Raw genomic sequence first — 23,853 nt, 5'->3', positions numbered from 1 at the left:
AGAAGACAAAATTCGTGTAAGACTCCAACCCTACATTGTTAACTGAAAATTTGCAACTGAGAGGCTACAACTTCCAACAAGAACCTGGCTGCGGTTTCCATAAATATATCTATGATTGGCACCAAAGCTGCCTCTTTACATGTAAATACTTGCTCATTGAAAGCACTATTCTGTCCTCCATTCGAAGGTTGAATGCAGATGAGATGATGTATGTTTGTGTGAATATTTGTCCGTAAAAGGCATACACTTTTTAGATATCCAAAAAGAACAGCTGAACTGATTACTGCCACAAAGAGGACATTCTTATTTGTAAGTAATTACAAACTCTGTCATTCACATTCCCACCACAGCAGCTACGATAAATGTTTCTGCCAGTTCAACAAATCTTTCTAATCTGAAGCATAATACCAACTGAAAGAAAAGAAACAAATTATGTGAAATAGGCAGATAATACTGTATTGGATAGTTTAATCATGTATAATTATTAATACATTGTATAATCTAGTTGGAAGTAACATTAGAAAAAGCATATGGTGACGAAATTGCTTTCACTATTATTCACAATAGTTAATTGCCGTATTTGGATTTAATTAAACTTTATTTATATTCAACTATTAGTTCCAGCTTTTGCAAGTCAAAATGGAATTTGTTCATGAATATTACATGGCTCTCAAGAAATACATTGGTAGATTTGTCTGAAAATATAAATCATCATTTCTTCATGCCTTCTAATAATACATTGTGCATTTATAAGGACACTTAAATCATATGTTTCCCTAGCATAACAATCTTTTTTAAAACCATCATGTTTAAGAGCATCCATGCAGAGTTTTTATGTTACTTTATTATAGGCTGGGTGCATGATTGACAGAATAGTCTGCAATTTCTTACAATAATGCTTTGCTGCTGTAATCAGTTAAACGTCTTCCATAGGCACACATAAAATAATGTGAAATTATCTCATTGAAAGAAGGAAGCAGGCAATATAATTGATTAAGTCAACTCCTTCTAATGAGAGGGAAGCATAAAAGAAAGGTAGCCATTGGTTTCATGATTGCACTATCTTCTTTTGTTCTTTCAGATGAAGAGGATCTGAGTACAAACTCCCCATCTTCAAAGAAGTATGGAAATAAAGAATCAATGGAAAAGAGCAATGATAAGATTGAAGGTATGAGGCTTTTATTGCAATAAGCAATATATGGTTTGTTTTTGATCTTACACATGTAAGTTTACTAACTGAATGCTGAGTCTCTTATTGGAAGAAGGGTCATGGAATAAGGACAACAATAGAAAGAGTGAGGCACAATTTGAAATTGACTATTAGATCACAGAGAGAGAGAGAGAGAGAGAGAGAGAGAGAGAGAGAGAGAGAGCATGCAATATAAACGTGCAAACGAGAACAAGGTTTATCAAGTATTGGGAAATACTTCAATGACATCTGTGGGTAATTGGTGCATCAAAGTTATTTCAACTGTATGTGGTTTAACTGGTTGAGGGTACTGATGGTTGAAATAGGCTCAAAGAAAAAGATCAATCATGATACCAGAACCCATTGTTATATAGAGAAACTCATTAAACAACTGGTGTCATTGGGGAAAAGATTTTAAATCCGTCATTACTTGTGTTTTGAAAAAAATAATAAAGCTATGCAAACAATATTGTTATCTTATAATGGAAATGGGACTGGCAGGAAATCTGCAACAGATTAATAAACTTTAAAGAAGAAATGATTCAGGGACTTTCTTTGTCCTTCAGATAGTGGAACAGTATAATGTTTCTCATTTCAAGAAATGAATTAATATCTGTTATTGGGATTGAATATTTTTTGTAGCAATGCATTCTATTTCTGCTTAATCGAGGTTGATAATAGATGTGATTCTTTAGGAGATAGTGCTCCTGTTTGTGTCACAACTGTGATATTGTCATGCAAAGTAATGTGGCAGATCAAGTTTGCTTGTAGAGAAATTTGTGACTTATTTAGACTGTTCTCTGCATAAAAGTAGTAGGCTCTAATAGGGAAGCTATTGTTTAATATTCCAACTGTAATTTGTTTCAAACTTCTTCAAAACATGCAGCTCAATATCATTGTATCCATTTCCAGTCCTATAACTTGCCAAGCTACTTATTTTTTCAATAATTCTTGATTTCTCCCATTTTATTTGCTTCACCATTGCCAGTAATACTTAAAGTCATCTTTGGGGAACTGGGTGAAAGTTGTCTCAGAAAAACCATTGTTGGTCACTCCCAAAATGTAAAAGTCTTCCCAACGCAATAACTTACTGAGGCCTTCAAGTAATTTCCTTACAAACGTTTTATCCTTCAGGCCAACCCTTGCGATGTTGTATTATATTTCCTGTCTATTTAGTCCATTGGAAAAGTATCTATTTTTGTCTTTGCTACAGTGGTCTGATGAAGCCCTGCCTGTTAAGTTATTGTTGGAGTAGACAACTTTCTTCTGTTGGAGGATTCCTTTACCAATCAAGACCTGGCATATGTACCTTCCAATATTGTAGCTGTGACATCTACTATGCATTGCATTTTGGTCAACCTTACCACTTAAATGGAAAATGAACTTGATGTTGAGGTCACTTCTGCACAAATCTAAATAATTCTGTTCCCCACAGTAAACTTGGCATGACATTCGTATTTTGTTATTAAGATTACATTTCAATTCATTTGCTTGGTACAAAGCAAGAAAGCCCAATGTAATTGAATCTCTCAACCTTATAGTGGACAGGTTTCTTCTCCATCGAGTTTTTTTGTAAGTAATCCATTTGATTATGACATTTTCTATCTTTTGGTGGTTTAGAACAGGAAGTATTCAATTACTGGTTAATAAGTTCCAGTGTCAGTCTTATAGTCAGTGCATCAAGGTGTACTTTGTTATTTGTTGTTGCTAATGCTTATTACTAAAATACATTTTCTCACCATCTATTCTATTGAGAAGACTGTGTTTAATATTAAATGGTAGTTTTATAAATATTGATTGCATTGCCTTCCTTGTTCTCTTCCTGCATTACACATTACATACATGTAAATCTTGCGTGATAACATCACTATTAGTGATACAAATGTAAAGAGGAAATTCAGTGTTGAGAATGAACAACATAGAACCAGCTGCTGTGGGAGCAGAGATCACAGAGCTGTGTTCCCAAAGCAGTTTCCATAACTTGGCAAAGGATGTTTCAATCTGCTTTTTCCATATTTTGTTCAGTCCCCAGTGTTTCCACAAAGGAAATGTGAAGGAAGTGCCAAAGTAAGAAGAAATTTACAGGTTTTTGAATAGCACTAATTTGAATGAGGTTGGTGTTAATTTGCTATAGACCCTTTCTGTTTGTCAAAGGGTAGGGTAAGTCCTCAGAAGCAAATCAATATCTAAAACCTATGTGTTGGCATTTAGTCTGGGCCACTGATATAGTGCTGAGTTTTACCTGATCCAAAGATATAGTCAAATAACTTGTCCTATTTCTGGTTGAATTTGGTAAATGCTCTGCTCATTTATTTAACTTTTGTTTAAACTTGGGCTAAATTAGTCGGTTATGATTTCTTTGGATGTAAGCCATGTATTAAACTAATAAGTATGTAAATAGAGGGCCAAAACTCATTGATGGGTCCTATTTTAAATTCAGTTTCTAACAAGCTGTCTGTTTTGAATGTTGAAAGGAAACAAATTCTATCTGTGCAGATGTTTTCCATAACTCTACTGCCACTAGAACAACTTTCACTACCTTTGTCCCTCTTTTGCATCCTGTTACAAAAATTCTGTTACCCAGGATTTTCCAAGGAGACAGCAAAGCATATGGTCCAGGAATTGTCTTCTTCAAATTGTCAGTTGCCCGTGGAGTTGCAGCCAATACCATTGAGAACCAGCTGAGATCTGCAAATGTTTTTCATTGATCCAGAAGTTGCTTAGTTTACAAGAAAGGCCCCTGCCTCATTTGTTCTTGGAATTCTTTGTCTTTTGGAGGCTTATTCAGCCCCTTGTCCGAGAAAGCACCCATTTCTCCAAAGGAGTGAACAATCAATTGATTCTACTGCAACACACTCAAAATGCTGGGGGAGCTCTGCAGGTCAGGCAACATCTATAGGAATGGATAAGCCGTCAATGTTTTGGGCCAAGACCTTTCATCAGGACTGGAAAGGAGCAGAAACCATAATAATAAGGTGAGAGTGGGGGAAGGAGTACAAGCTCAAGGGTGACAGTTGAAGCAAGTTGGGTGAAGAAGGGAGGGGGGGTGAAGCAAGAAGCAAGTAGGTGAAAAAGGTGAAGATCTGGAGAAGAAGCAATCTGATAGGAGAGGAGAGAAGACCATGGGAGAAAGTGAAGGACGAGGAGCACCAGGAGGAGGGGATGGCCAGGTGAAGAGAAGAGAAAAAGTAAGCGGGAAGCCAGAGTGGGAAGAAGAGGGAAGGGGACAGGGCAAAATTAGCAGAAGTTAGAGAAGTGGATGCTACCCAGACAATATGAGGGGGTTGTTCCTCCAACCTGAGAGTGACCTCCTTGTGGCAGTAGAGGAGGCCATGGACTGACATGTTAGAATGGAAATGGGGATTGGAATTACAATGGCTATCCATGGGAAATCCTGCTTTTTCAGGTGAAGTGAAGGTGCTCATCAAAGCTGTCCCCCAATTGAGAGCAGGTCACATCAGAAGGATTGTATGCTCTAGGCAATCCCAACAGATTTGCAGGTGAAGCATTGCCTCACCTGGAAGGACTGTTTGCAGCACTGAATTGGATCTGTTGTTTTCATTTCATCAAAGTTGCAGGGAGTTGACAGCATTTCAGCATGTAGGAAAAGAGATTTGTAATTTGATGTCAAGATGTAGGAAAGTAGATGTCGATATAGATTTGATCTAGGAGGGTTACAACTTCCAAATTTTAAGAATTATTACAAAGCAAATCAACTTAGATTTATTGCATCTTTTTTGAGAGAGATAGATCAGCATGGATTAGAATAGAACTAGATAAAATAGGAGAAAATACACCAGAATATTTTATATATAAATGGGAATCTAAATGGATACAGGAAAAGAAAGGATCTCCTATATTGAAGCATTTGATTGACTTATGGAATAAGATAAATGTTGATGATGAGACAAATAAATCTTTATTAGCAAAGAGATCTTTAATTCAAAATAGACTTATTCCTTTTACAATGGATAAGCAACTTTTATATAATTGGTTTCAAAAAGGGATTAGATATATAGGAGATTGTTTTGAAGGAGGTATATTAATGTCATTTGATCAATTAAAGAATAAATATAAAGTATCAAACAACACTCTTTTTTGTTACTTCCAATTAAGGGCTTATTTAAGAGAAAAATTAGGTCAAACAGTGTTATTGCTGAAATCTAATGAAATTGAAACTTTAATTCAAAAAGGAAAGACTAAAAAATGTATTTCTTGTATATATAGCTTGATTCAAAAACAGGCAATTAAACAAGGAGTCCATAAGTCAAGACAAAAATGGGAAAGTGACTTGAATATTAAAAGTGAAGAAACAAATTGGTCAAGACTATGTCTTGATAGTATGACAAATACAATAAATGTCCGGTTAAGATTAGTGCAATATAATTTCTTACATCAATTATATATTACACCACAAAAAATAAATAAACTAAACCCAAATTTATCCAATCGGTGTTTCCGATGTAAACAAGAAATCGGTACTTTTTTACATTCTACTTGGTCTTGTTCTAAAATTCAACCTTTTTGGACAAATTTAAGAGTTTAATTGGAACAAATTATTGGAACACAACTTCCACATAATCCAATATTATTTTTATTAGGTGATATTGAAGGGATAAAATCAAAACCCAAATTGAATAAATATCAGAAAGAATTTATAAAAATTGCACTGGCAGTAGCCAAAAAGGCTTTTGCAGTTACTTGGAAATTGGATGCATATTTAAGTGTAGATCGTTGGAAGAATGAAATTTACAGCTGTATTCCACTTGAAAAAATTACTTATAATTTAAGAGATCAATATGAAACATTTTTGAAAATTTGGCACCCTTATTTACAAAAGACAGGATTAAATATATAGGTGCTCCGAAGATAAAATAATTGGTTATTTGGGGAAAGAAATAAATATATATACTAAAGTTATTACGAACTCCATGGAGCATGTGGGGATCTTCCGATATCCAGGCACTCTTTCTGTTTTTTCCTTTCTTTTTTTTTCTTTTTTTTCTATAGGGATGTCAGTGGGGAGGGGTTAAGGGGAGGGGGGAAGGGTATATATTTTTTTTTACATATTTTCTTTATCTTTCTGTAATTATTTGAAAACTCAATAAAAAGTTTTAAAAAAAGATGTAAGAAAGTAAAAAAAAGGTGTGTTTTTCATTACAGTACATCTTATTTACACAAGTCAAATTAGGTGTAACAATTATATATCTTTCCTTCAATTATAAAATATTCCTTCATGCATAGGCTTAAGTAACTGGAAAACAAACTACAATTGCAAATGCACTTTAGTTAAAAGTTGCACAAGCTAATGCACCTTATCTATGATTTTCTGTATTTCTGAAGTGATTTCTTTGCTGTTAGCTTCAGGCAAGCTGCTTTGTGTGCAAGTCAGTAACACTGTGCACTGGACACACTTGCATAGCAAATTAAGCAATCGGACCTGGTTTCCAGGTGGCAAGGTCACCAATTATTTTTATTTGTCTGAAAGACCTAATTAAAATGGTCTCTTATCAATTAGCATTAAGGAGAATCTTCTTTTGTGTGTTTTTATAAATGCTATCTTTTTATTTCTGCTTCCCTAGTCCTTAATTCTGTGCTTCTCACAGTAAAGTTTCATATTGTTAAGACAATTGGGCAAACTTTTTGAATTAATTCATATGACATAGGCATTGCTAACAAAGCCAGCATTTGCTGCCAATCCCTAATTGCTCTTAAAGGGAAGGCCGTGAGTTGCCTTATTGAGCTGCTGCTGCCCTGCCATTGAAGGTACCTTTACCAAGAAGGATTTCTGGCCTTAGATCAGGTAACAATGAAGGGGCAACAGGTGTTTCCAGTTCAGATGGTTTGTGATTTAGAAGTGAATTTGTAAGAGGTGAGATTCCTAAGTATCTACTATCCTTGACCTGTTTGGTAGATATCATGGGTTGGGAAGGTAGAGTGCAGAAGTCTTTGTGAATTGTTCCTGTGCAATTTGTTGTGTCCTGTGACAGGAAGAATGAATGATTTGGGAGGCATCTGGAATACTAATCAAGCTCTTCCTGTCTGGTGTCAGGCTTGTTTGGGTATTCCTTGTGCCTAGTCGGCAGTGGAAGAGTTTTTGAGGATCAGGTGATGAATTACTCAATGCATGATATCTAGCATCTCATCTTCTATTGTAATCTAGAGATCAGTTATATCCACCAGGGTATGGATGGTAGGTGACTTCGTCACAGTCGTTCCATTCAACATCAACGTTAAGTGGTAACTCTCTTGATGGAAATGGTAATGGCTTGATGCTTGAGTGGCATGACTGTTACCTAGATCTTTCTGATGCAGGTATGAATGGCTTGGGTTCTTTCCGAGGGACTGCGAGTGGAGTTAAAAATTGTGTCATCACCAGTGAACACATCTGATGATGACTTTATGATGAAAGGAAGGTCATTGTTAATGTAGCTGGAGTCACTATATCAGGGTACTGTGATGCCTCCACACAGTCAAATTAACTTCGGTGTCAAGGGCATACATTCTCACTCACCCCCAAATTTATCTCTTTGTTCTGTGTTTGGGGTGAGGTCTGGAGCCAAGTAATGCAGCAGAATCAGAAATCAGAAATGAAGTTGCAGCTAAGGTGTGACAGACACTGAATGGCATTCCCTCCTCTCCTGTATGCAACCTTTACTTGATCCATTACATTAAGTCTCGTATAATGCAATTCTAACAATTCTCTCAACTGACATTTTACCAGGGAATGTAAGGAGAAAAGAATGGAACTGGTTTAGGATTATAATAGTGGATGGTTGATGGTCATTGAAGGGTCTGTGTTTATGCTTTATCTATTACCTTATTACAGAGGTCATATGTATGCTGCTACAGTTAATCCATTATCTCCACTATTCAGTTATCTTTCTGAAGGTCTAAGGCAATAAATGGACCCAGAGCAATAGCACATGATAGACATCATCCCTTTCAGCTACCCTCTTTTAAGTCCCCTAATTCCATCCAAGTTATTAGCTTATCCTTGAACATGCAACATCCGCAATGCCTCTCAGGAACTTCAAACCCTTGGCATCTCAAAGTGAAGAAGGAGCTTTATGATTGTTGTTCAGAAGTTTGAAGCAGTGTATAAGGAGCACGTGGAAACCTACGCAAGTGGTAGAAGGGGTGGACACCTCGCTACCTTCATACCCATCCACCCTGTCAGCCACCAACTTTCCCATCTCTGGAAGAGTCTACATTACACACATTGGTCTTGAAGCCACATCGTAATCCACAAAATTGGAGTGGAAGCAGGTTATCGTCAAACCGGCACAGTGAGGTTTAGAGAACAATTCATGGCTGAACCCTTTCCATCACAACTGTTAAGAGAGTGTTTCCCTCAGGAAACGTTGTACAGTATGCAGTTACAGTGGTTAGGTTGCAATTCAACTTAAAATAAAACTTTTCTTGCATAATCACTAATGAAATATCTTCTTTGATCTTGCATAAATAGGCAGAATAATGAAGTATAGTCATTTATATTTATTGATAAGAATTTGAAGAATATTAGTTGTAATTTAGCAGAGGTTAGCTAATATAGCAGACATGGGTATAAAATATTCATTTCATTAATGATATCCAGCACTCCCAAGCGATAGGTTGAAGGATTTCAAAATTACTGAAAATAACTTTTCTTTTAATAAAGAACTGTAGGAAATTGTTCACCATTTTTATTGGTATTCTTGTAGTTTTCTGGTAAATGAATTGTTTTTTGATTGAAAAATCTTTCAAGCAATATCAATTATAGCCTTGTATTTCAAATTTCAAGCGCCTTCCCTGAATGATGCAATTCCACACTGTAAAACCAGACATGGCCAATGTTTTTGAAAATCAAGGTGAATTCATTCTTGAAACAGTACTAAAGATCGTGGGAAATTGGATGCACTACTCTGTGAATGAAAAAAATTCTTCCCATTGCAAACCTTCAGTATTTCACCCCGTATCCTGAGACTGTGACCCCTGGTTCTTAACTCCCAGAATCTAAGGGAAACATCTTTTCAACCTGTCTTTTAAGCCTGCCAAGATGTTAAACACTTCAGTAAGATCTCTTCTATTTTAAGCTTAAATGAATGAGGTTCCAGGTAACGTTTTCACTCTCTTCATTATATAGTCCCATTATCACAGGAATCAATCTGGTAAACCTTTGCACTCCATCTCAAGCAAACAATACTTCAGATTTGATATTATCAAGGCTCTGCATTTCTGTTCATAGTTTTGAGTTCAAGTCCCATTTCATACAAGAACATAATGAGGTTTAGATGTTGCTCCAATATCTTTCTGCCTTTCAAATGAGACATTAATCCAAGGTTTTCCTGGAAAAAAATTCCTAGCACTAACTATTTTGTAGAGCAGCAGGGGCAGAGGTGGGGGTGTAATCTCCTGTCTATTTAGATCATAGTAGACCATAGTGCAATGGAGCAGAATGAGGCCATTCAGCCCATCAAGTTGGCTCCGCCAATCCATCATGGCTGATTTATTAACCCCCTCAACCCCATTCTTCATGTAATCTTTGACATCCTTATAGCCAAAGATCTATCAAACACTGTTTTAAGCATACCCAATGACCTGGCCTCTACAGCCATCTGTGGCAATGAATTCTGCAAATCCATCACCTTCTTATTCAAGAAATTCCTCCTCATCTCAGTTCTAAAGGAGTGTCCTTGTATTCTAAGGCAGTGCCCTCATTTCTTAGACTCCTCACATTATAGGAAACATCTCTCCAGATCAACCCTAACATTATTATATATCATCATTTATCATTGTTTAACAAAATGCACACAATACAGAAATTGGCTACCATGTTTTCAACGTCATAATGATGACTGTGCTTAAAATGTAGTTGTAAAGCACTTTGAGATATGCTGAAAAAGGTATGAAAAGCTGTGTCCAAATGAGGGTTTTTCATTCTTTCAATCCACTTCACTCAGTGATTTAGATTGTCATGTTAATAGCAAGCAGTTGTCACTTCTTTTTTTGAATTGATTGTAAACTATAATCAGCACAAAGTAAAATTCCAATTTTAAAGGAAAGAGATCTACATTTTATAGCGTCTTCTGAGCCTTGATATACTCCAAAGTACATATTGTAGTTGTGAAGTGCAGCCGCTGTTCTGTTACTGGAAAATCCACAGCACTGGAACATTGCAGTCGTTTCTTGAAAAGTATTGGGAACTAAAATGAACAGTCAGTTATAAGATGGTCTGAGAGCAATGTTGGGAGAGTTTACACTTCTGCTGTACTTGTCGCAAAAATATTTCAATAAATCTACAAGTTCAGAGAAATAGAGGGAGTATTGAGATACTGTTGTATGGTGGATTTACGTTTCACTGAATTTGAGAATTTTCTTTTAACAATATTAATATTTTGATATGCAAATTAAAAAAAACAACTACCTGTAGTGGACTACTGAACACACTGTTCTGCACTGGCAACTGACAGTCTGCTTTTCATCATATTTTGCACTCTCTGCTTCAAGTCAGGGTCACTCCATGAAATAGCTTACTATCTTGTAATGAGCAAAAGAAAATGACATTCTGCATAGATAGTTCATGATATACCAGAATATTAGTGTATTTATAGACACTGTCAGAAGGCACATTTATTGAAAAGCCCATTATATTTTGTGGCTATTAAAATTTCAATCATTGGCCCTTATGAGTGGCAAAGAATCACACTGGGAGATTCTTTGCCATTAAATAAGAATGTGATTTATTAACTTGTATTACATCCGTAGGACAGTATATTTTCTGAGCTATTTGTTTGCTGCAGTGCTTCCATGTTGATACCAAATAACTGTTAATTGTCTTTTCTAATTGGTTGTAACCTGTAATCAGCACAAAAGTGAAACTGATGTTAAAGGAAGAGGGCTCATGTAACTATAACTCCTTTTGTGCCTTCAGTATGTCCCAAAGCACCTCACGGCCATGAAGTAACTTTGGAGGGTAGTTAGTATTCTGATACTAGCAATTTGAACACACCATTCTCCCAGAAGCTGTTCTGGTCTGTGAATATGAACATTAGTCAGGACACTGGAGCTAGCTCACCTACTCTTTATTGAAATTATGACCACACTCACCTGGAGGAGCATATGATGTTTTGGTTTAGACTCTCACAAAAGAAAAAGTATTTACTGTATGCCGTGCACTGGACTAAAATTTAGTGCTTAATTCTTTGAATTGAGCCGTTATCCCAGTCGTCAGGCTCAGAAATGGGAGAGCACTATCTGTTAAACAAGACCTGTTACACTATGGTATTAAAAATAAAGCAAGGAACACACACTATACTTGAATTTCCACTAATAATATGGTGATTGCAACGTCAGTAGGATGTTGAAAAATGGTATGGTGTACCATGATCTATTGTCTGAAACTAAGTGGTTGGGAGATAAAATGACCACACCATCTATAAATCAGCAGATAACACCACTGTTATGGGTGAAATCTCAGATGGCGGTGAGGATGCATACAGGACAGAGATAGATAGGCTGGTTACACCACCTCGTCCCCATTGTCAGCAAGGCCAAGGAATTTTTGGACTTGAGGATAGGGAAGTCAGGAGAGCATGCACCAGTCCTTATTGAGGGGTCAGCTTTCAGTTCCTGGGTACCGTCATCCTGCAGGATCTATCCCAGGCCCAACACATTGATGCAATCAGGACGATTGCACTGGGAGTTTCGGAAGGTTTTGTATGTCACCAAAGAGTTGCAAATTTCTATAGATGTGAAAAGGGACCTAGGGTTTTCCTACCGTATATGAAGCATATCTCAGGCTTCCTGTCGGATCCAGGTGTCAATTTTAACTGATGTTTCGATGACAAACTCCACCATCTTCGTCAGGGTTGATGCCTAGGCATGTCTAGTCTGTTGGTTTATACAGTATACTCAACTCCCATTGTCTGTTCATCCTGATTGGTTAGTTCCCAACCAGTCGGGTTTCCACTGCACCACCTTGTTCAAAATCATATTCCAGTTTTTACCTAGAGCAAGGACCTTAATCTTTGTTGAAATTCTTATTTCTGCATCAAGGAGCATAGGAGAGGTGTTCATTTGGATTACCCAGAGAAACATCAGATACGCAATTACCACAGGTTTGAGTTTGACAGCACAAACTACTGTGTTGCGCCAATGGCTTTTGGGACTGCCTAAAGAAGGAATCCATTGAAGTAAGACTAGAGAATAAGAATTTCAACAAAGACTAAGGTCTCACTCTCAGTAAGAACTGGAATCTGATTTTAAACAAGGTGGGACAGTAGAAACCTGATTGGTTGAGGACTAACCAATCAGGAGGGATGGATGACGGAAGTTGAATATATATACCACCAGACTATACATGCCTGGGCATCATCCCTGATGAAGATGACAAAGTCCATCAGTTAAAATTGGCACCTGGACCCAGCTGGAAGCTGGAGAAGAGTTTATGCATTCTATAGGTGTACTGTGGAGAGCATTCTGACAGCCTGGTATGTAGGTGCCAAAGAAAAGGATAGCATTAGACTGCAGAGGGTTGTAAACTCAACCAGCTCCATCATGAGCACAGCCCACCCCACCATCAAGAGCATTTTTCAGAGGCAGTCACTGCGGAGGTGGTATCCATCACTATGCAACCTCACCATCTGGGAGATGCCCTCTTCGCACTATTATCATCAAGGAGGTGGCACAGGAATCTGAAAACACACACTCAGTGATTCAGAACCCATGAACCCTTGAATGCTACTACCTTGCTATTTCTTTTTTTAACTATTATTTATTTTTAATTTATAGTAATATATTACATATTACTGCTGCTGCAGAAAAACAAATTTCACCTCCTTTAAGTGGTAATAAACCTGATTCTAATGATGCCAGAAAACAAAACAAAGTACACAAGTGCCACCTACTGGATTAGTTACACTTTTAACTACTCAGTGCAAATGTTTGAAATGGATTCTGCAGCTCCTATGGAATAAAGGAAGAAATAAAAATCCCATTGTGCTCTAAAGCTTTAGGTTTGGTCACATCCTCTCACCAAGACTAAAGAGCTAAAGGAAAAACCTAAACTTTTACTATTCTATTAGCACAGAAATGGGAGCACTGGGGGAAAATTCACTCAATTACAGAGAGGATATGTAAATTCTGCACAGACTCAGAAGAATTGGGATGGAGCTGGAGTTTTGAGGCAGCAAAATTCAAAGTTCAAAAAGTTCAAAGCAAATTTACTATCAAAGAACATATATGTCACCATATACCATCCATCAATTTCTTTTCTTTTGGGCATAATAAATCTAATAACCATAATAGAATGAAAGACTACATCAACAGGGCAGACAGCCAGTGTGCAAAAGACAACAAATTGTGCAGAAACAAAAAGAAAGAAAAGAAGAAATAAAAATAATAATAATAATAATAATAATAATCATAATGAATAAGTAAGCACGAAATATTGAGAACATGGGATGAAGAGTCCTTGCAGTTGTGGAAACAGTTCAATGATGGGGCGAGTGAAGTTATCTGCATTTGGTTCAAGAGCCTGATGGTTGAGGGATAACTACTATTCCTGAACCGGCTGGTGTGAATCCTGAGGTTCCTGTACCTCCTTCCTAATGGCTACAGCAAGAAGAGAGCATGGCCTGGGTGGTGGGGGTGCGTGATGATGGATGCTGCTTTTCTGTGCTAGCTCATGTAGATGTACTCAATGGTGGGGAGAGCTTTACCCATGATTGACTAAGACACATCCACTACATTTTATAGGATTTTCCTTCAAGGGGATTGGTGTTTCCGTAGCAGGTTATGATGCAGCCAATCAATATACTCTCCACCACACATCTATAGAAGGCTGTCGAAGTATTAGATGTCATGCCAAATCTTTGCAAACTTCTAAGGAAGTAGAGGCTCTGCTCTGCTTTCTTTGTAAGTGCCCAGGACAGGTTCTCTGAAATGATAACACTGAAGAAATACAAATTGCTGACCCTCTCCACCTCTGATGAAGACTGGCTCACAGATCTGGTTTTCTCCTCCTGAAGTCAATTATCAGCTGCTTAATCTTGCTGACAGAGGTGTTAATTGTGGCACCACTCAGCCATATTTTCAATCTCTCTTCTATATGCTGATTCATCACCACCTTTTATTCAGCCTGAAACAGTGTTGTCCTCAGCATACTTTCTGTAAGTATGGCATTGGAGCTGTTCTTAGTCTCAGAGTCATTAGTGTCAAGCAAGTAGATCAAGAGGCTAAGCACACAGCCCTGTGGTGCACCTGTGCTGATGGAGACTGTGGAGAAGATATTGCTGCCAATCCAGACTGTCTGCAAGTAAAGAAATTGCACAAGGAGACATTGAGGCCAAGATCTTGGAGATTATTGATTAGTTTTGAGGGGATGATGATATTGAATGCTGAGCTGTAGTCGATAAAGAGCATCCTGAGGCACGCATCTTTGCTGCCACGTTGTTCCAGGGTTGAGTGAAGAGCCAAGAGATGGCATCTGTTGTGGGTCTGTTGTGCTGGTAAGCAAATTGGAGTTGATCTAAATCACTCCTTAGGCAGGAGTTGATGTGATTCATCACCAGCCTCTCAAAATACTTCATCACTGTGGATATAAATTCTGCTGAACGATAGTCATTGAGGTGGGTTATCAAGTTCTTCCTAGGCACCAATATAATTGAACTCTTCTTGAAGCAGGTGGGTTCAGACTGCCGAAGTGAGAGGTTAAAGATCTCAGTGAACACTCCACCAGTTGATCAGCACAGGTCTATAGTACTCGGCCAGGTATGCCATCAAGGCTGGGTGTTTTCTGTGAGTTCAACCTACTGAAGGATGCTCTCACATTAGCCTCAGGTACTGAAATCACAGGGTCATTGAGGGCTGTGGGAGTTTGTGATTGTTCCTCTATGTTTTGATGGCCAGTGAACATAAAAACGCATTGAGCTCATCTGGAAGTGAATCCCTGTTGTCTCCCATGTCAGTTGATTGAACTTTGTAAGAGGTAATAGCATTCAAGCCCTGCTACAGCTGTTGAGCATCCTTCATTGATTCAAGTCCAGAACTGCCACTTTGAGTTACCTTTCTGGAGATTGTACCTGAACCTCCTGTAACCTTGATCTAACCCTCAGCACATTACAGATCTCATGGTTCATCGAAGGCTTCTGGTTAGAGAAGGCTCTGAATGATTTTATGGAGACACGCTCATCTATGACTGTTTTTATAAAGTCCATGACAACTGTGGTGTATTCATACAGATGAGACCTTGGACATAGTCCATCCCACTGACATAAAGCAATCCCATAGCTGCTCCCCTGCCCCCTACGACTATCTCGTTGTTGTCCTGATCGCTGGAGCCTTGCTCTTTAGTCTCTGCCTGTATGCAGGTAGGAGAAGATCAGCTAAGTGGTCAGAGTTTCTGAAATGCAGTCTGGGCATGGAACAGTCAGCAATCCTGATCTTTGTACAACAATGGTCTTGTGCATTCGGACCTCTGGTTATATGCTAATGGTAATTGTGCAGGGATTTCTTCAAACGAACCTAATTGAAATCCCTGCCTATGATTTGAAATGCATCAGGGTGGACTTTTTATTTGTTTGGTGATGACATCATGCAATACCTCAGGCACTTGATTATAGTTGGCCGCTGGTGGAATGTAAACTACAGTCAGGATCATGGAAGAGAACTCTCTTGGTAAATAGAATGATTAGATTTTGATCTTCAGGTGTCCCAGGTCAGGGAAACAGAGGTATGAGAAAACTGCCACATTGGAGCACCAGTGTGAGTTTATTATGAAACACACATCTCCATCTCTTGCCTTTCACAAATCGGCAACTCAGTTCATCCTGTGTATCGAGTTCAGGTCTGATTGATAAATCTGGCATGCTCTTGAGTAGGCCATGTCTCAATAAAACACAGAACACAACAATTCCTTATTTCCCAACAATACAGCATCCTTGCCTTTAGGTCTTCAATTTTGTTCTCCAACAACTGCATATTGCTAACAAAATGCTGGATTGAGGGGGCCTCATACTTATGTGTTTCAGAGTGGTTTGGAGTCCTCCATCATCCTGCCTCACTTCCAGCTATGGTGATGACCTTCGTCCGTACCTGCTTGGTTGAGAGTTAAGTCCTCCGTGTCCTTCAGATGATCGTAAAATCTGTCGTTCATTAATTCAATTCAAGAGTGCTTTGTTTAATGGGAAATTGCGTGCTGCAATTTCAGTTGGAATAATTCAAAAGAAGAATATTTAGAAGCCTGCAGAACATCGTGTGGTTTACCAGTGCTATCTTGCCAGATTGGCACTTCCTGCTGCTGCTTTCTCCTCCCATGTGCTTCTGAGACTAGGACTACTTGCATCAAGAAACTCAACATTTTGGAAAGATACCATTTCAACATCTCTCAAATTAATTGAAAGGATAAGCAAACCAACATCAGATTGTACTCAGTTGGCTCCACAGGGCACCCTTCATTTTTCATATTCCCAAACTCCGACAAACTGAAAAGTACAGGGTTGTGCTCAAGGCCTCCTTAAAACAGAATAACATCCCCACTAAGCTTTGGGAATCCAGACAACATAATCCCTGGTTTATGACCACTTAAAATGGAGAAGGAGAATTAGAGATGGTATTAAGAATCCTGCGTCCTTTCACTAAGAGCATACAGAAGCCCAGCATAAATGTCAGAATTGGCTCACAACCTCAGAAGTTACCCACCTGCCTGCCATTTGGGATCCTCCTGGCCTGATGTGGAAGAGACTGGAGTTCTCATACAAATCTCAGAACTCACAAACCTAGAATGGTAACAGGTCATTTCTGTTAAGATGTTTAAAACCTTTTTATTCTTAAGGAGGGTTGAAGGAGGAAATTTCAGAGCTTGAGGACCCAGACAACTGAAGGCCCATTTGGAATTAGTTGAATGATTCATAAGAGGTAAAGTTGTTCTGTACTGTGAACAAAAATAAAGGGATTATTATTAAGTAAAAAACAAAGTTCCAATCCTGAATCAGTTATAACCATATTGCAATAAACCATACCCCCATTTCCACTAAAGAGGGAATCCATTGTAAATGCCATGTTTTCATTGTTACATTCTTCAAGCCTTGAAAAATTAATACTCATTACTGCATATAAAATCCCTAGCCATCCACAAATCCAGTTTCATCAGCTGGACTGATAATCCTCAGACAGCAAGCACATCTGGAATCTGAAGTTCTCTTAAGTTTTGCTTAATTTATATTATTCCTTCTGAATGCTTCAGGAGAACCTTTGAATTTTGATGGATTGGTGTTAGATTTCATTAAGAAAAGGTCATTTTTGTATAATCAAATTGACAATAGCTTTGAACCAGGAATGTACCTAACAGACAACTTGGCATTACCTGGCATAAGGGAATAGCTTCAGCTTCATATTCAGTTGCCTAAGTTGAAGAAAGTGACTGAGAGCTTACTAGTGTTATAGGTCATATTTTAATAAATGGTTCTCACTGAATGAAAGTACAACAAAGCATTCTTGAAGGAGATTCATTATTGGAATAGTGTTTCTGCAAATTTTTACTCCGTCAAATTTGTTGGGAAGCTGGAAGTTGGGAATTCCACCATTCCTGTCAGGGGCAATCATAAATTAGAGTTAGAAGGTACAGGTAGTCCTGCTCTTTCTCTGAATTGCATTGATAAAGAGAAGACATGAAAGATTACAATAAGCCAGGGGTCGGCAACGTTTACCACTGAAAGAGCCAATATGGACCCATTTCCCACAGAAAAGAAAACACTAGGAGCCACAAAACCCGTTTGACATTTAAAATGAAATAACACTGCATACAACGGTTTTTTTTTTGCCTTTATGCTATGTATAAACAAACTATAATGTGTTGCATTTATGAAATTGATGAACTCCTGCAGAGAAAACGAAATTACATTTCTGCATGCAACAAAAACATTTTGAACTCCGAAAAAAAGACGTTGGGTTGAAGGTTACTCCATAGTTAGCCTACCTTGGATCGAAGAATTAAAAGAAAGCGCGCACTGGCGGGTGTCAGGCATTGGCAGTGGTGATGTATATTAATAGCGATAAAAAACACGTTGTAGTGGTGTAGCGTTACACGCAGCGCTAAAATAAAGACACTGCAATCAAAGGTAACTTTATTCAAACTAAACAGCCTTGATTTAAAGCTTCCCTCAACCCGTCCCCGTGGGCGCGGATGCTTCAAAAGACACGTACTCACAAACCCCCGTAGGCTATCTCCCTTAGCCGGAACGGTGGCTAATTGTGAGCTGGTTCGGATGTGCCAGGAAATGGGGTCTCCACAACGTTTTTAGATTGTACAAGATCACCATAATCTTCAAATTTCGAATTACATTTCAAAAACTAACAAACCACGGGGAGCCGCAGCACAGAGATCAAAGAGCCACATGCGGCTCCGGAGCCGCGGGTTGCCGACCCCTGCACTAAGCGAATGTTTAAATCTTGGAAAGCTGATAAGAATGCGGGGAGGGAAAACATTGAAATTCATACAGGATTGTTGTAAAAGGTTGGTTGGTAGTGTGAACTTGATGGGTTGAAGAGTAATGTATGCCCATATAACTGCTCCCAAAATCCAAAAAAGACATCAAAAATATTACAAATAAAAAAGTTATCTAAAAATACCCAAAACATTTATAATAATTACAATAATTGAATCAAAATAATTTCAACCTTTGGAGACCCACTGCTTCCTCTGGCATCTCGTGTGTATTTTTAACCTTTGTCTGGTAAATCCATGGTCTACTGTCATCATTGATATCAGTAAGAATTTAGATCCTACACAACATGATAAATATTTTCCTTTGATTGATGCATCTAGAAATAGATCTCATAGCATCATGTTAAGAGTGCAGTCACTTCAAACTGAAATGAGGAGAAATTTCATAGAGAACTATGATTCTTTAGAGGTTTTATTTAGGACAGCTGTGTGTGGAAATACTTTGTCATTAAATACATTAAGATCAAAGCCTCAAACAAAATTCATGATTTGTTGGGCAAATCAACCCCAATGCCTTCATCTAGGCCAATATTCCCAGCACTGAGACCCTAACTACACTTAGTGAAATCCACTGGGCTGCCACCTTGTTTGAAGGCACAGACTCCTGAAAGTATTGTTCCATTCCAAACTCTCTCTTGATCACCAGTTAACAGGCAGACAGACAAAGAGATCTGAAATTCTTCTCAAACCTTCCTTTGTGCACTGTTGAAGACTTGTTGGTTAGTATCATGCCTTCATGGAGCAAACATGAAATAGAGACGAATTTCTGTGGGCAGCCATATTTAGCAAGTGTTTTCCACAATCCTTCTTGAAATTTTTACATGATATTGGAAAAAAAATCTGTATAAATCACTGGTTATGCAAATGGAGTAATGCAATTAATTCTGGTAGTCTCACAGCAGAGAGGATTTGAGTCTTTGCATAAGTTCAGGAGAGATGTACTTGAGTGGTTGCAGTAATAAAACATTTGAGTTTAACAGTGGGCTGTAGAATCTGGGGCTGTTCTCACAATATAAGATTGAGAGGAGAGTGGATATCATTGTTCAAAAATCAGACTGTTTTAAATAAGGTTATTAGAGAGAAAATGTTCCCATTACTGCATGTTCGAGGACCAGAAGAGATAGATTAAAATCTTGGGCCAATAGGTACAAGAGAAATGTTAGAAAAATATTTTTGCACAGAAGCAAATTATGACCTAGAGCTCATTGCTAATGAAAATGGTGAGAGCTGAATCAGTCATGACTTTCAAAAGAGAATTTGGATACGTACTTAAGGGAAATAATTTAATAATTTGCAGGGCTTTGAGAAGAGGAAAATGGAACAAACAAGTTTGCTGTCATTATGGCCTCTTCCTGTGCCATATAGTTTTGTTATGTGAGCTTGATGAGGTAATACCAGTTGAAAAATCCCTTTCTATTTTGATACCCATTGCTCAATATTAATGCATTTTCGGTGAAGTTGGAGCAGATGAGACAAAGAAATTTAAATCCGTGTTTGCCTGCAATTGCACCAAATAATTGGAAGGAGTAAAAGGATGAGAGCACAGGGTTATGTTGCACTGTTCTGAAGAACATTGGCTATTCTGCTGTACTTAATTAGAGTTAACTGACCACTGTATTTTCTTTGAAGTTTTGGTGTATTTCTGGGTTCATCTTAATAACTGATGTGAAATATATTATCCATATCCAATCTTTGATTGTAACCTTTTTGCATCAAATGACATACCAAGTACCTAATTAGATCAAAGCAACTTTTGAACAGTAGAACTAGGACTGTTTTAATTCTTTTGGCTTGCTTGTGATATTAGAAGATGCAACAGAGCAATTTCCCCACTTATTTATTTTGATGATAAAATGTTTTTTCCATTGCAATAATTTGATCAACCTTCTTTTGAATGTTCAGTAAGTAATATTTCTTCCTTTCCTTCCTATCAAGCTGATGTATGAGATTTTAATTTTACATGTGCTCCTTGGACAATTTTCACTCTTCTCTTTCTCCCTTTTGTACTGTTGCTCTACCTATTTCTATAATTTATACTGAAAAGTTGTGCTTTCTGTCACATAGAAACTGCAAATTCAGTTTGACTAGCTCAGCTTTTTGGGGAAATATTGGAAGCATGAAATTGCTGAGATTCCATATCATTTCCTCCAAAGAATCTGCTGAAACAACCTGACCAGGCTTGAGATGTCTTCATGATAGCCTCACCAGTAATTTCAATAGGGGAAAGCAGATGCAAGTGATTGAGATTGATATTAGTATGTTTAGATTTATTTATAGTAAACATTTGAAGACATTTAGTTTTATTTCTAATTTTAATAATTATATATTTGAATCATTTCTAAGGTTTATTGTTTTTGAACATTAGAAAGATTACAAAACATTAATAGTATTTTGACAGCTTTGGCAACCACTCAGCCATCATTAAGATGGTGGGCCTGCTACTTGTGTTGGGATCTACTACAAACCCCTGTCTTCCACACAATCTACCTTTGAGGAATGTAACCAGTTTCTCTTGCTAGGAGAATCACATACATCATGCAAATGTTTTACTACTGGGTGTAAAATCAGGACATCCTGCTTACTAATTAATGTTAAACAATTTCAGCCTTCAATTTTTGATGTCAGTACTATTTTTTGACTTACAATGTGAATATATTTCCTCATTGATTTTCACAGCCTCGGTGGAAGAGAGTGGTGATGGAATAGCAAATAATTCTCCAAAAAAGACAGAAGATGAAAAACATGACTCACCCGGTAAGAACTTTACATGCGTTCCATTGATAAAATGATTCCTTGAGAGGGCTTTTTTGAAACAGATAACATATTCAGAACAATGCATTTTCATATAGAAAGCCATTCTTCAATATAGTCAAATGAAAATTATTTATTTATTTATTTATTTATCAATACAGCACTGTACTAGGCTCTTCTGGCCCAACAAGCCCGCGCAATACAATTATATCCATGCCACCAATTAGCCTACTCTTCCAAATGTCTTTGGAATGTGGGAGGAAAGCCACACAGTCACGGGGAAAACGTATAAAGTTATGACAGACACTGGCAGAATTGAACCTGGATTGCTGGTACTGTAATAGCATTACACTAACCACTAAGCTACAGTGACCATGCTTTTTATAATTGATAGGATTGCTGCATGGCACTCATGTTAGCAATGGCTAAGTAAATAACATTCTTCCAGAGGGTGATGGGCTCAACAGCAACTCCAGCAACTTGAGCAAAGAAATCCATGCCAGAGCCCCAGCTCTAAAATTCCAGTTCTGATGGAGTACTGCACATTTTCCAAGAGAATCATTTTCCCTCACCTTCCCAATGTGAAGTTAACCTATTGCACTATAATTCAAAAATGCAGGAGTTATCCCTGATGGCCTGTGCAATATTTATCCCTTAATTGGCATCATCTGGTTATTAATATATTGCTGTAGGCATGAGCGAGCTTGCAGGAAATTGGCGACCACATTTTCAATATTAAATAGTAACGTCCCTTTAATTTAGGTGATTATGGTTCACTTTAGGGCATTCTCATGACTAATACCACATAGTCCTGGCCAGCTTCCTATCTTCAGACCTCGAATATCACTCATTGCAGATATTGTCTGACTATGTCTGAGCTTGTACTGCATTTCCCTGTGTTCAATGGTCTGCACAGTCCCTCAGCCCTGCGGTGCTTTTTATATTAAGATTTCTTTTTTGTTTCCTTATCTACGGCAACCATTTTCCTTAATTGATCAGTCGTAAACATACTGTGTTTCAGGATAGAAAATAATTTCCAGGCACAATTTTCACAAATGGTGCAATGTGCACTTTGAGCAGTTTCAGATTCCTTAATACGGTTGGTACAGAGTCATCCGGGGAAGCCCCCACCCCAAGGCACACCCATAAAAATTTTATTAGTCCCCACCACTTCAAAATTCACTGTGATCCAAGATATTGGATAATACAGAAAGGCCTTTACAGACTTTTCATGGTGTTCTGCAACATTGTGGAATGTGTAAAGGGAATTCTGGGAACAGAACAGTTCTGAAGAAGGGCGAGAGATTCAGGCTAGTGGATCTGTTGGAAGACTGAGGTTATGATTCCAATCCAGTTGGGACCTGTGAATGGAGTCTGTAGAGGAACTGCAGAATGAGTTAAAATGTAGTGGGGGCCTGGGTTAGCAGCACAGTAAAGAATAGTGGGTATAGGGAAGGATTATCCTCTTTGAGAGCGATAGGGTGAAATAGTCTGAAAGGGAAGAGAAGGGAATTGGTATCGAACGCTCAGACAGAGAAGTCGATGGACTATTGTACACATGGGGGATGAAAGGGGAGGTTGTTGCAAGCTGGCAATCAACCTTAAACTTGGTTGTTCTGAGAACTCCCAATAATTAGCATATCTCTGAATAATGTGACAGAACTTTTGTGTAGCATTCTAGTGATCTAACCATTGTTCCGCACAAATCTTACTATGTCTTATGGTCACATTACGCATCAAGTTGCATTATTGTGAAGAACGATATGCATCCATAAGTAACTGGTTTACCTTGATATACTTGGATCCTGAAATGTTCATCGATTCATTTGCATAGCCAATAGAAAAATAATGTTGTGTCATTGAACATCCGGGCCTACATGTTTAAATATCTGACTTTGAAAATCGGACATCAGAAGGAGGAAAGTTAAATCCATTTCATATTTGATCATCTATGCTGTCTTGATGATCTGAAAAGCATAGTATGTGAGAGATTCAGCATATATTTGATCTCTTACCAGTGATTATTGGGATCCCTTCTTTGAAATTATTATTTGGAACAGAATTATTTAATTCATCTTACAGATGCAACATTGCATACAGCATAGCTTCCTGATCAATCTTTACGACAGGTTCATTAGCATGCTGTTGTGACTTACCTGCAACATAAAAGAAGAGGTTGATTACCTCTGAAGGGCAGGATACTGTGAGCTGTCGAGATTGACAAGTATTTTCGGTATGGTCTGCCGCTAGTTTGCATTCCACACACGTTGAGGATACATCTCTCACCAGCAAATTTTTTGAAGTTTTGTGATCAATTATCCAATAACCTTTTTACACTTCAGTTAGCAAGCATTGGAAGATTATATTTTTAAAAAGGATTGCCATGCCATTTATTCATAATATTTAAAATTTGTCTTCTTAAATATTT

At 37.9% G+C, this 23,853-nt stretch overlaps 1 protein-coding gene across 4 annotated transcripts in view; it reads left to right on the top strand.

Moving 5' to 3' along the window:
- The window catches only part of LOC132403001 (ADP-ribose glycohydrolase MACROD1-like), a 1,163,451-nt gene that overhangs the window by 1,102,390 nt on the left and 37,208 nt on the right, over positions 1-23,853 (top strand). For all 4 annotated transcript variants that reach the window (XM_059986201.1, XM_059986200.1, XM_059986202.1 and 1 more), the window contains 2 exons: positions 1,082-1,168; positions 21,351-21,428. In XM_059986201.1, coding sequence (XP_059842184.1) covers positions 1,082-1,168; positions 21,351-21,428 — 165 coding nt within the window. The remainder of the gene's footprint in view (positions 1-1,081; positions 1,169-21,350; positions 21,429-23,853) is intronic.

Source organism: Hypanus sabinus, chromosome 12, assembly GCF_030144855.1.
Source record: "Hypanus sabinus isolate sHypSab1 chromosome 12, sHypSab1.hap1, whole genome shotgun sequence".
In the NCBI taxonomy this organism is placed as follows: domain Eukaryota; kingdom Metazoa; phylum Chordata; class Chondrichthyes; order Myliobatiformes; family Dasyatidae; genus Hypanus; species Hypanus sabinus.
The sequence above is the reverse complement of the archived record's forward strand: the minus strand, read 5'-3'. Positions and strand labels throughout refer to the sequence as shown.